This window comes from Brachyistius frenatus, unplaced genomic scaffold (assembly GCF_029030835.1).
Source record: "Brachyistius frenatus isolate BFR_SWC_R1_liver_20210118 unplaced genomic scaffold, ASM2903083v1 Contig_39, whole genome shotgun sequence".
NCBI lineage: Eukaryota > Metazoa > Chordata > Actinopteri > Embiotocidae > Brachyistius > Brachyistius frenatus.
In genome coordinates this window covers 3,147,360-3,161,442 of record NW_027210638.1, presented here as the reverse complement: position 1 = coordinate 3,161,442, position 14,083 = coordinate 3,147,360, and the positions used below count along the sequence as shown (strand labels likewise).

General features: G+C 38.0%; 2 protein-coding genes across 3 annotated transcripts; one reads left to right on the top strand and one right to left on the bottom strand.

The window, feature by feature from the left end:
* Positions 1–307: 307 nt before the first annotated feature.
* bend7 (BEN domain containing 7) lies at positions 308–5,424 on the bottom strand. Its single transcript, XM_069702046.1, has 10 exons — positions 5,086–5,424; positions 4,456–4,533; positions 4,017–4,370; positions 3,669–3,785; positions 3,236–3,588; positions 2,463–2,570; positions 2,175–2,292; positions 1,969–2,082; positions 1,623–1,664; positions 308–1,172 (listed from the first exon to the last, which is right to left on the bottom strand). Exons 1-10 carry the CDS (start codon positions 5,147–5,149, stop codon positions 1,114–1,116), a joined length of 1,407 nt encoding a protein of 468 aa, XP_069558147.1. The 5' UTR covers positions 5,150–5,424; the 3' UTR covers positions 308–1,113.
* A 1,286-nt stretch (positions 5,425–6,710) lies between these two features.
* Positions 6,711–13,077, top strand: prpf18 (PRP18 pre-mRNA processing factor 18 homolog (yeast)). 2 transcript variants are annotated; one of them, XM_069702063.1, is made up of 11 exons: positions 6,711–6,886; positions 7,478–7,555; positions 7,804–7,830; positions 9,035–9,136; positions 9,227–9,340; positions 9,729–9,875; positions 10,054–10,122; positions 10,421–10,561; positions 10,655–10,726; positions 11,818–11,973; positions 12,600–13,077. In XM_069702063.1, the coding sequence occupies exons 1-11, from the start codon at positions 6,821–6,823 to the stop codon at positions 12,678–12,680; spliced, it is 1,053 nt and encodes a 350-aa protein (XP_069558164.1). In that variant the 5' UTR covers positions 6,711–6,820; the 3' UTR covers positions 12,681–13,077. The 2 variants fall into 2 exon arrangements, with proteins under 2 accessions (XP_069558164.1, XP_069558165.1); XM_069702064.1 differs by lacking the exon at positions 7,804–7,830.
* Positions 13,078–14,083: the final 1,006 nt, after the last annotated feature.

Here is a 14,083-nt window from a genome sequence, read left to right as displayed (position 1 = left end):
AGTGTACCTTTAATTTACTGTTTTCCCTCCAACTGCACCTACCACAACACAACATTGCTTGGCAGCAAGGGAAGGTACTTAAAAAGGATGACATTTATAATTTAGAGTTTATTTTTTGGTAAAAAAAAAAAAAATTTTTTTACATTTGAAATAATATTTATTACACTGCTGTGTTACACTACAATGTTTGTTGTTATTTAGACCTCAAAGATGTTTCAGGCAGAAATTCATCCTGTATTTAACCTAGATTGGTCTAATTTCTTTAGGTAATAATACTGTTGTATAAAAAAACGACACAAAACCAGAATTGTCCAGAAACTATAATATTTAATGGTGCAGACAACTATCGATTTCATATGCACATTGATCAGAAATCAAAGGAAAATACATAATTCCATCACAATATTGACAACTATAGCATTGATATGCATAGCCAGCAGATTCCTATAAAGAAAAAAACATTATTCATACAATATATTTTTATATTTCCCGTGAGGTGTAACCTCTCAATCTATTTTAATTAGCAAAACTTGCCCAAAAATACATCTGATATTTACTTTAGGATGTTTGGAAATAAGGTGGATGCTGCACTGCACGTTACACCTACTGAAGTACTGGTCACTTAAAGGCACAATTCACAATGGACAACTTCCTGTAAAATGGGATTTCTGCAAAATATATGAAAGCTATACCATTACAGGTCTGTGTCTCTTTTGAGACTAATAACCCCTCCTGGTTATGACATGAAAACTAGGTGAGTATTTTTTTTTTTAAGGCTTTTCTCTGTCTACAATGTAAACAGTAATTCACTTCTTTCATTTCTTAATCATTGTACAGTTAAATGTTTACTGGCTCAAAATCCCACATTGCAGTGGTTTAATGTGTGCCCACGAAAAATACTTTAAGACCACAAATATACAGTGTGTGGTGTATGTGTGTGTGTGAGAGTGAGAGAATATCATTAGGCTTCATATTCATCTGGTCCTATTGTTATTTCCCTTTACATCCATTGCACATAGCAGTTAACAGCTGAAAAGGAAACAAGTGGCAAAATGCGTCAAGAAATAATGAAGACCACTAATCTGCTGCAAGGCCATTGTGGCAGACATTGAATCAACCATTCATGTTTACCACAGTTTGTTCCACATTTGCAGGCTTGTTGTAGTCACAACCTATAAAGGAAGAAATAAAACATTGTTAAAATGTAATATGACATTACCAGAAAAAAAGAAAAAAACTCAATTAATTTGCGTGAGCATGCAGAGCAGATTCTGAAACACTATTGTGACAACTGGGGTGAAATATAGAGGTGAAAGAGGCGATAAGGTGCATGGTGTGAAGATAATTAGTTGACATTTTGGAAATCTGTGTGAAAATGTCAAATGTCACAGTGACAGCATGACAAGGACCTGCAAGCCAATGAAAGAGCCAGCGACACCAGTTTATGTGTGTGTTGTGACAATGAAGGGGAAAGAGGTAAAGCCATCGTGTGCTCAGAGGGAGGCTGATGGAACGATGTTGTAAGATGGAGCGCTGAGGTGAGGGGATACAAAACAGTAGAAGTAGACATATGTGGGTGTTAACTGTCTATATGTGTGAACATTTTAATATGAGGTTAATACTTGTGGACGGTCCATTTGAGGCTTCTTCTGCTTCTGCAGCATCTGAGGAGCCAAAGGAAGAACAAGGTTTACATGACAAATTGACAGAAGGCCTTCTTCTTGACTGGTAAATATACTAATTTACAAGTAAATGTAATAATAGTAATAATTATAGCAAAGACTTTCTGGAGCATTGTTCTTAAACTATGTTCACAGAAACCTTTCCACAATAAAAAATTTTTTTTTTTTTAAATTAAATAAAAAAAAAAAAAGATTGTTTAGAACAAAATTAGATCAAATACAACATAAATATGAATAAACATACAGTATAATTTATATTTCTGCATATATAAGTTTAGCAGCCGACCTCTTTTCAGCCTCCTCCTGGCAAGTTTGATCTGATCTTGAAGGATCTGAACCCAGTCTCGTGGTCCAGGCAACTTCTCTATTCTGTGTTCAGTGCAGTATTTCTCTGTAAACACTACACACAATTCACAAAGTTTCTTCAGAAACTGTTCTGTACTCTGGTACAAAAAGAAATGATAATACCTTTTGAACATTTCTCTTCCCTACCTTTAATGGCACCCACAATGTTCTGGTCCAAGCCCTTACGGTTATCATTGAGCCCTCTCTTCCTTTTACCATTTGGCAAGGAGTTAGCCAGGGTAGTATCATCAAAGAAGGCACATACCTAAACACACAGCACCGTTCTTGACCAAGCAACAACTTTACATAGTAAAGTAAATTATTAGACATCTGTGTTTCTAATAAATGGAAATATCTAGTCACATAACTATAAAATTAACCAAGATCAGAGGAGCATTGAATCTGTTTAAAAAAAAAAAAAAAAAATCAGCACACCAGTTTACGGAACAGCAGGCTCCCAGAGCGTGTATAGTTGACTAGAATTGAGTCTAGCTGGGCCTTTGAGATAAACACATCATAATCCTCTGCGAGACGCATCTCAGACTGCAAAGGAATCAAACAACACAGTGTTAAATGTGAAGCATTATGAGAAAATGATCAAACTGCTTAAATTCAGATTTTAAAAAGAACAAGAGAGAACAACTCTGTTTTGTTCAATAAAAGTCACTACCATACTTGCTTAACTGTTGATGTCATCGTGAAAAAAAAAAAAAAAACATGAGGATAGTTGCACAAAACTTAATGTCACGTCAGGGAAAACTAAGGTTTTACTTAGAAATAAGCACGTCACTTGACATATAGGTAGGAGCCTTCAACATAGGCACAGAACTAATGAGTTTGAACTTTCTTAAATGGAGTCCAAAATGCTAAAGAGGCAACTTTAAAAAAAAATATAAATATAGATTTTCTTGGTTCTGTAGGGTCATAGATCTGTAATAAATGATCTGGAAAATCTGAAAAAAAAAACCATTAGGGCAGCATTATTTAGTTGGATGAAATCAACATCCACCCTGCAAATTCTCAGATTTTTACATGTGTAAATTTGCATATTAATTCATAAAACACTTAGGTACAGATTAATGAGAACTGTTGCTGTGGAAGACAGAGCACAATACACTGGAATCATTAATTGGAGTTCAAAAGCACAGTAAACACACATGGGCACATGTTGCTACATACTGTACATGCACACTAACATACAGATTTACCTCTAACGCCTGATGTTCCCTTAGTTGGTTCAGGAGAGAGATGTGTGTGTTGTTGACCATCAGTAAATCATTCTGAGGTTGCAGCAAAGAAACATCAGAGGAGATGAGATGAATGCTGGATGTAGATGAGTCTTGTTGTTTCTTACATTCTTCTCTCTTCCCAAATTCTGCAGGGCCAGGTTCAAGCAGTGATGCTTTCAGACAGCTAACAGCATCTCTTTTAGTGCTAGACACAGTCAGTGGAGCCCCTTTATAGAATGGCCTCCTCTTTCGGGGCCTACGACGAGGAGACGGGCTCGGGCCGAGACGGGGTTGGCATGGGGATGATGGCTGGTCCGGCCTTTCCAAGGATGCTAGAAAACGACAGAAACAATTTTTTTCCTCTCTGTCTATTTGTGTGTGTCTCTCTCTCAGTGTGTATTTGTGTTCTGACCTTTTTGTGTCTGCATCAGCTTCCTCATGGCACGCAGTTCCAGCAAGATAGCCTGCAAGGTGCCCTTACAGTTACACATACAGCAAGGGGTTTCTGGTACAGCAGGAGGGACCACATCTGCTTGAAAAGAGGGGGGGTGTTAGTAACTCAAACACGGGTGCAATGCGCTTTCATGTGATATCTCACAACAAAAGTGTGTATGTGTGCATGAATGTTACCTCTGCACCCTTTTACAACAAAACCCTTCTGGTGTTCACCACTCTATTTTATTGAAACCTATTTTTGTCTTTAGGAGACTGAAGTTGTGTTTTGTAGTTTTTTCTTTTTTAACATATACTGGCACCCTACCATTTGCCTCATCCAGTTTGATTAAATCCTTTGTGTTGTTGAGGATCCTGAGGGCTCTGGAGCGGGTACTGTACTGGCCACAGCCTGGACCTTTGGGGATGGGGGAGGCTATGGATGAAGGTGAAGGCTCTGGGTCCCCTGCAGAGTTCAAGTTGTTGCTCTGGTAGTCCTCTGACACAAGAGACAAAAGTGCAGGCTGATGTATCCAGTTTGGATGTCTATCCTGCGGCTCCTTTGTCAAGCGGTCCTGCTCTGTTCCAACACGCTGATACACCCTGCCGGTCTTATCGCTCAGGAGTCTCATCATTCCTGTGATTTGCCTTTTAATCTCCATGCCCTCGTCCACCAGCCAAACTACATTGAGAGAGAAAGGTGTGGGTATAATTAGTGATATCTGCCATGATATATGATAAAGATTAATCTTTAAGATTGCTCATACCATCGGGCACAGCAGCATCCTTAGGTTCGCCAATGGCATCTTTGTAGCTGGAGTTCATCATATGTGAAGGGTCAAAATCTGCAAGAAAAACAGGTTTTGTTACAGCTGTGAAATACAATAAACCTGTGAGACAGATGATGTTGCGGCCTTTGTAATGTTGAAGCTTGTGCAGGCTGAGGAGCTGTGATGTCAACCAAGGCAAACCCCCCCTCCCATCCCATGCAGAAACCACCACCTGTAGGTGGTATGAAGAAGTGTAGTCAGAAGAGGTAGTCTGAAGCTCACAGCTTCAGCAAAAAGTGAACAGTTGAAGCTGCGTGTTACACGTCCAGAATGCGCAACATATTTTTACATTTTGGACTAGTTGCTCAATTAATTCACTCTTACAGATCTATTCGGAATGAGCCATGTTGAGGCTGATGGCCAGGACATTTTTTTTAATTTTTTTTTTTTTACATGTGACTCTGGAATCACTGGAGTTAGCTGCTGGTTGAAATCGAGACACAGACTGGGCATTGTCGTGGCCATCGCTTTTGTTTACAGAGTCGTCTCTGCTGGCACACAGCGCCAGACAAACACCCAGACACAGACGCGCGTCTTGCAAGGTCTAACATTCATTCAGCAGCCTACCTTCATCCGTGACCAGTTTAAAGCTCTGCGACTTTCTTCTCCTCTTCCTTTCCCCAAACTCCATCTTCCAGGGGAATATTCTGTAAGTCGTGCTCGGAAAAAAAAATCGGTGTTGAGAGAGATGGAATCAGTGACTAGGATGCACTCAGCGGAATCACTCTCCGTCCGCCTGATTAATCAGTTAAATTTCTCCTCGGGCTACGCTACAGATCCTGTTAACGGCAGATTTTCACCGTGTTAAGCTTAATTGAACCGGATAAATGCTATTGTACAATCCATTCCCTCTCCCAACATGATGCTGATTCGTCCACCTCTCCATGTAAATAAATTAATGACTTTAATATTAGAAATTCGTCACATATCCCTTTGCGCCACCTGATGGTATGTTCTCATCTAAAAGGTCGAGTCAGACATTTGCCAGAAAGTGTACTGCTATTTGAACAAAAACAGAAAAGAGACCAGTATTGAGGCATCAAACTTACACTTTTTTCTTCTCAAAATAGTATCATACAAATCTGTTAATATTACGTTAGTGACTGTATTTTATGTTGAAAGAAACTACCCTAATGTTTGAATAAAGGGAATAACATTAACTCTTATTGAAATGCCATATCTAATGCAGGACTCAGAGTGCAGACCTATTAAATGTGTTTAAATATTATGGATATCCATATCCATCTGAAACTAATGCAATGAATCATTGTATGCATTTTTTTTCTCTCCCTCCAGTCGTGAACTTGCCTCAGGTAACTAGGCTCTATAAATTATGACTCACTGCAGGTAATAGGAGGTATTGAGTCACGACAATTGAAGGCCAGTTATGTCTATTGTTATTTTCTTCAATCTCAAGTAAAAATTTAGTTTTGGTAATTTCAGAAAGGTCACATCACAATTTGTATCCCCAATCTTGGAGAAGAATATAATCATCCGACATTACCTTTGAAATCACCTGTTATATCTAGAACCTGCTATCTTGCATGTATAGGGCTGTGCATGTCGACCTTGTTCAATAAATTGTAATAATTACCCTCAAAAGTCAAACATGAGAAGTTTGGGTAGTTAAATAGGCCTACATTATGCTCATGGAAAAGAGGTTGAACTGCTTTGACCTGCTGAACAATATTGACAATTCAGAACAAACCACAACCTAACACAAAAAGTTAAACCCTGTAACAGTTATGCGTCAAAATAATGTATAACATTTTGTGATTATATTCTGAAATTTTAAATTCATACCTGCATATGTGTATTGAAAAACTAAGCTATAAATAATTATATGTAGCCTATAAAATTATGTATATGACAAAATGTCTATAGTGATTTGAGAGAAGCCGTAGGGCTGACTGCAGTCACGGTTTTTTTTGTGTGTATCCTTTAGGATTGTATTTAATTAATGTAATCGTTTGATAACGTTTATTGTATATGTGATAGTCGGCTATATCCATAACATTATGAATATATGGCAAGAAGAAGAACATTTTCACTTTTTGATATCCTTTTTCTATTCGTGTTAAATACCCTAGTTGTCATTATAAAGAGTCAGTTACTTGCATTTTGTTTTTATCATTTTATTTTGAAACAATTAACAAAATAAAATAAACCCACGTATTGTTTTTAAACTGAACTTCCGTACTCCGATCCACTTCCGGTTTAAGCGTGAGCGTGTTAGCTTCGTGGCCTTATTTGTGATCATTCGCAACAGCCGACTAATAATATTCCATGTTGCTGTTCTGAGATGGATATACTTAAAGCAGAGATCGCAAGAAAGAGGAAACTCCTGGAAGAAAATCAGCTTATTGACGTAAGTATCTGATTAAGTTGCTTGTTTTTATTCGCGTGGTGATTTAGCCCTGTTGCTAAAATGTTGACTAGGTTCGCCAGCGTTAACTTATAGTTTAGTCGACGCTGTTATGATCGTTTCTTACCCATATTGAGATATATATACCCTCAATATATATATATATATATATGCCCACATTCAGCAAAAGATGAATTCTTAGAATCGGGAGAAACAAGCTTTGTTTGCATGCTTACGTTTGGGTGTGTTGTCACTTAAAAGAGACACTTAGTTCCTGCTGCTGCTTAAATGTACTGTGTTATAGTGGCCTTCACAATTGTGCAATTTACTGCAGGAATGTCGTATTCAGCTGTGTTGGTTTTTAACAGAACTTTCCACCTAATAAAATGAGCCAACTGCATGTTAGTCTGATAGAAAAATGCTGCTAAACTACTGAATATATAAAATATATAGAAATAGCATGTGGTGACTTTCTCGTGAGATGTTACGCCACCTCGGGCTTCACCACCAGTTTGATCTTTTCAATTGTGATGTAGACAAGAGTTTGTTTCTCGTTTGATACACAAGCTAAACTAATTATCTCTCTCTTCGCAGGACTCCAAGAAATTCTTTAAAAGGTCTGATCTTGCACGCAAGGAACAAGAAGACTACTTCAAAAGATGTGGCTATAAGGTTGATGTCAACATCACTCTCTATATCTCACGCGCTCTAACATGCTCAGAACCATCCAAATCACTGCCTTTCTTTAGTTTTTATCTCGTGTTTAATATGACGCTCAAATAATAGTGTAGTTCAACTTTTTTTTCTCCTCAAGAAAACAAAGTAAGATCAGGTGTTGATGCTCAGGTTTACATTAGTGTCTGTGTCTGTGTTTACTGTGCTGTTTCTCCCCAACCTGCCTCTGCTGCCTGCATCTGTAGGTGCAGAGAGAGACTCCCGAGAGCCAGGTATGGGATTGCACAGTGAAGGTAGCAAAACAGGATGCATGATAAAAAAGGATAAAACACACTGTGTCCCGAAAGCTTCCTCTTCCTTGGCACCCTTTCTGAGAGTTCACTTACTGTAAGCCTGTGAGGATGAAAGCAAGAATAACATGGTGGAGACAACTTGATGTTCCAGTGCGGGTTGTTACAAATGACCCCATGAGGACTGGAGGTTTTGGTATAAGATGCTTGGATGAAGTCAACTCTATGAGTCAGTAAATGTGATTTAATTGATTACAATACTCCACCATTGTCAATATTTCTGGCTTTATATATATATATATATGTGTCACAGTCACTCTCACAGTGATGTGTTATAATCATTTGTCAGAAAGCTAGGAAACAAGGAAAGGAAGCCACCAAGCCAAAGTGGGACACAGCTGCGATGTGGATTAAAGCATGGGATGCTGGACTGAAATATAAAATATTTTTTGTTATGAAGCTGTGCTTCTTATTTTGCAAATAATTTATGACAGAAGCTTTAATATTTCAATCAACTTTAAGTGTTCCCCGGTTTGCACTGCCTTCTAACAGCTGCTCTATGGAAAATTGCATTTCTGTTTTACTTTGTTCAAGCCATAAAACATCAAACCTTTTTAGCTTATTATTTTTATACATATGTAATACACATGTTTATTTGAGCAAGAGCCATTGTTTGTTTGGTAGGCTTTTTGTCACCGTTTCCCAATTGTTCTTTTAGATTGTGCTTCTTTAAATCACAATCTAAGAGTGCTGGGATGCATGTGCCCATGACAGCATGATACTGAGTTTTCCCGTTGCAGAAGATATTGAATTTGTTTTTTTCTGTGATTAGGCTTGAGGTGTTGCAGCCAGCATTCAAATTCCACTAAATGAAAGTTACGTAATATATGAAATATTCTATTTATTTTCCTGCTATTGTGTGACTTGTCTTTATAGAAGAGCTGCGGGTCACATGGGGATGTGAATGTTTGCGATTCAACTCATATTAGTGACACACATCCTCTTCAATCCTGAGGTCTCATCTTATGAAGACATTGTATATGCTTCAACACAGCTGTATATGTTTCATTTGCATGGGCCTAGAAAGAGCAGTGTTTTGACATGATCACATTCTAAACCTCCATGTTACCTTCACATCCCTTTGATAATGTCAGTATATTTCTGTTCCATCCATGTTGTTCTGAAGATTGATAAAACAGAGGACGATGAACCATCCACTTCAGCTACTCCAGTGTTAGAACTGGAGCTGACAGAAGAGAAGCTGCCGATGACACTGTCACGACAGGAGGTAAGTCAATATATGACTTCAGCTCTTTAGGCCTTCTTGCCATACAGTATTACATGTGAAATATGCCTTTTGATCGCTCTGTTTGCGTAGGTTATTCGACGGCTTAGAGAACGAGGGGAACCAATCCGATTGTTTGGAGAGTCGGATTATGACGCCTTCCAGAGACTCAGGAAAATTGAAATTCTCACCCCAGAAGTAAACAAGGTAGGACTGAGTGTATCTGGGAGTGGAACAGAGCATGCAGCATCCATGTTCAGAAAGAAAATCACACTCTGAACCTCTCTTCTGGAAAATTCACTACTGTTACAACCTTTGTGTTAACGTGCCTTCTACTCACGTACACAAAGCATTACTTTTATATGAGCTGTCCTTTTACAGAATCATCTTGTTTTGTTCCGCAAAGCTCTAGACAAGGTCTGTGAAGTAGTGATGCTGAGTTATATTTCAACACCAGAGTTAATCACGTGTTCTTGAGTGAACGAAGGTGGAATTTATGGGGTTTAAAGTGGTCGTCATATTCAAATATTTAGGTCAAAACAGTTGATCAACACTTTTAAACCATCTTGGTCATAATATTTGCTACTGTGTCTAGGGTTTGAGGAATGACCTGAAAGCAGCCATGGACAAGATCGACCAGCAGTACCTGAATGAGATTGTTGGAGGAACAGAGGCGGGGGAAGTGGACACACAGCATGACCTGAAAGTGCATGAAGAAAACACCACCATAGAAGAACTTGAGGTATACTGTAGTTTGCCAGGGAGAACTCTTGCTAGATAGATAGTTATTCAAAAGTTGACCGGCATCAAAGAGATACCAAATCTGATTAATTTGGTTCATGTTAAATATGCTTTTTAAATGTTTGTCAGTCAATGTTTGGGTTAATTCTTTGCCTCTTAATATTGAAATTATTCCCTAGGCTCTTGGAAAAACCCTGGGCACAGGGGATGATGATGGAGACCAGGACGTTATCGATAAATTCTTGAGGGTAAGGCAAGAAAATCATGTTCAACCTTTTCATGTAGAGGGAGCTGTTGGATAAAGAATGTTCACACCACTACTGTTGCTGCTTTTCATGCTCTGTTCTTTATTCATTCACTGTTGAATTGTTTTGATGTTGAATGGATGAATGCATTGTTAGTTTGATGACAGGATGTTATTTATGTTTTTTTATGTACTGTGATGCATTCTATCCAGAACAAGAAATCATTATCTGACTAGTTATAGTCACCAGTTCAGTTCACAGACACATTTTCTTAAAAGCCACGTTTCCTGTTGGATTCTAGTTTCTTCTTGGCGTTTGGGCCAAAGATCTGAACAGCCGAGAAGACCACGTGAAGCGCGGTGTTCAGGGCAAGGTGGCCAGTGCAACACACTCACAGACCGAGTCTTACCTCAAGCCTCTTTTTAGGAAGCTCAGGAAGAAGGTACGTTTTGTGGAGAGATTAAAACAAGCTGCAATACGCGGCTCATCTACATGTGAATTAAATTTGTCTTATTTCATTTTTAATCTCTTTCAGAATTTACCAGCTGACATCAAAGAGTCAATCACAGACATCATTAAATTTATGTTGGAGAGAGAATATGTCAAGGTATGTAAATGTCATCTAATACCTCCACACAGGTCACGTCACGTTTTTGGGTCGTCCGCCCATCCATCCCTTTTCTCGTGAACACAATATCGCAAACACGCCTCAATGTAATTTCTTCAAATTTGGTACAAATGGTTAGTTGGACTCTGATTAGATTTTGATGACCAAAGGTCACTGAGACCTTTTACAAAACACATTTATAGCCCTACAACATTCCACACAAATGTTTAATCGGATAAAATGATTATTCACTCTGACAGAACTAAGCAATATTAAACGAGAGGGTGTGCTTTAACGTGTGCTTTGCACCAATATTACACCCTCGAGTTTAATGTTGCGTTTATACACCAAGCTACCATCTAAATGAAATATGTCATCAAAATGTATTCATTTTGTGCAATTCGCTCTCAAAATATAAACCCTTTTGTTAGTGTGATCTCCCATTTTCATGGCAATATTAACAACTGCGAAACAATCAGTCGTGTCAGTAGAAGCGACTGTAATGTATGCGGCGTTTACCACTCCAGGAAGTAGGCCGACCCTTTAGTAACGACCTAGCGACAGAGACGAGATCTAGTCCGTTTTATTCCTTTCTCGAGATCGTTTCTCAAACTGAATAAATACAGCACATAGTAACACAAAACTATTAAGCTCGCTCAATCTTGCAAGTACCCGATGAAATTTTTTTTATCGATGGACTCGTATTTTTACGATTTCAGCACCGTGTCATGTGTTAAAACAGCTGGTCAAGCTAGCCGCCGCTGGGATTTGAAGTGTTCGACTGTCGGTGATGTTATGGTATGGGTGCTCGGAGCAACAAATTTGTCCCAAAAGAGACCCAATTTCACCAGATGGGCCACATTTAATGGGCCTATAACAAGTATAAACAACATTTTATTGCATATTAAATGAGTTTCAATTCCAATTGTATATTCCCACAGAGAAGGCGGACTGATATTTCTAGTGATCAGCAGGGTGCCTGTTATGCTGATTTGAGCACGTTCCACATGCACAGTTGACCAATCAGATCGCTGGGTTGGAACTACTTGTTGTAGTTACTACGTTTAACAATCTTGCAAACTTTCTTACAGGCAAATGATGCCTATCTACAGATGGCCATTGGTAACGCTCCCTGGCCTATTGGTGTGACTATGGTGGGTATCCATGCCCGTACTGGACGAGAAAAGATCTTCTCGAAACATGTGGCCCACGTTCTCAATGACGAGACGCAGAGAAAATACATTCAGGTGAGACTCCGAGATGATTTCCTCCAAATGACATCTAAATCTTTATTAGGTTGGCATTTGTTTTCAGGACAGTGTCCCTCATTAAATTTCATAAGAAGGCTACAATCTAATAACCACTGTTATATCTTTATCATGATCATCAGTGGACATCATGTACACATGTTGCTCAGTTACATATCTACATTGTTCCATGCTCAGTGATAAATCATCCAAAAAAAATCAAGATCATTAGAAAATGTTTAATATTAGTATAATGTTTATTAATATAATAAATACTTCAGATTTCTTATTATTATAATTAATTTTTTTTATTGCATCTATGTATCTACTGGAATGCTGTAAATATTACAAATAGATTTTAATATAGTTTTTATATTACTCATTAATACTACAATTTTGCCTGTATGTCTAAAAAAAAAAAAAAAAAGCTCTAAAATGAATGTTGAGTCGATTTAAGAAACAAACTCTTTGGCATGCCTGGTAATAATTACAACACCCCATATTTATTAGGAAGATAGATTCTACCTGACCTAAACTAAAAATAAGATGTAGTTGGCCCTTTTTTTTTTTTTATACATTTCATCCACAGTTAATTATCCTTGTTTTATTTGTATTTTTCTCTACAGGGACTGAAGAGGCTGATGACGATCTGCCAGAAACACTTTACAACTGTTCCATCAAAGTGTGTGGAGTACAATGCTCTTTAATTTGTGACTTAGGCCATGGCTATCCGGTCCATTGAATCACAATACAAAGAGAGGAATTTTTCACAGCCGCTCATTTATGGTTTCTATTGTTGTGGCAGAAAACACCCCAAATCTTTCTATATTGTTTATTTACTGCTGAGGTTCTAGGATATAAAAGATATTTCTTTAATATCGGCTTACATAAGTTTTCAGTTATTTCCAAGCTGTGGCAGGCAGGATGTTATTTACCAAGGTGGTATACATTTTATTACTCCTGAGATCTTACACAAATTATTAACATGCTGTAACCACAACAGATTCATTTCTATGTACATATTTTTAGGACATAATGTTGTAACTTGTTGTCAGTGTCTCGCTGTACCATCTCAGTGAGAAAATAAAATGTGTTTTTATTGTACCAGCTCTCCGGATTGATAGTTTTTGTAAAGTGCTACAACAATTTCCCCTTTCAAGATAAAAAAAATTCTGTAATAATCAAGATTTTTTTCTCTGCAGCTGGACTGTTGAATGGGACTATTTTTAGTCACCATAGTTTGTTTTGTCATGAAAAAATGTTTTTCTCCAGAGGAGAAAGTATCTCAACTAAAGGACTCTCACCAGAGTTGTCTTAAGTAAAATCTTTACTGCCCACTGTGTTACTTACGAATTCATTAGGAACGTACTTATTAGATATAAATAGATGATTAAGGAATGTGTCCTCTTATGTGCATGACTGGACAGCAATCCAAAGCATGATTTAGACATAAAACTAGGTTTGCATCAAACTGATTGCTGATGGAAACCTTCCAGTAGTTTTGCTAAGACGGTAACATCGAGCGTCATACGCTGACCTTATTACACTGAGTAACCATGGTGATGTGATGTGCTCCTTTTGGTGATAGTATGTTCTTGGTTGCCTGAACCCACGTCACCACCGTTTCAGTCTGTCAGCTCTGAACACGTCACTCTTTGGAGACGCAGCTGGGCAGGTTGACAGTTGGTAGTGCAAATACCGTGAAATAGTGCTTGATTTTCCTCGGAACTTTCTCACTTTCAGAACCCACATCTAGTCGACAGCAAAGATGACAGTTTCCTTTTAACAGCTAAGGTGGAAAAATATTTTAAATAAAAAAAATAACTTTATCTGAAGTCATTGCATTTATCCATGGAAGTTTTTATCTACCCGTCCTTGAGATAAAGTGAGCTGAATATTTTGGCTTTTGTCCAGTCTAATCTGATGCGTCACTGTCAGCAGAGATGTTTGCCAAGGACTTAAAATGATGGTCAAATGAAAAGTGTTTGCAGTTCATTTTAAAAATAACAAGAGACTTCTTTGTGTCCTATCATACCCGGGGAGTTGTGTTATCTCCCAGACCGGTAGTCTGACCCAAGAGGGGATAATTAATTTTAGGAGGAGATGAGAA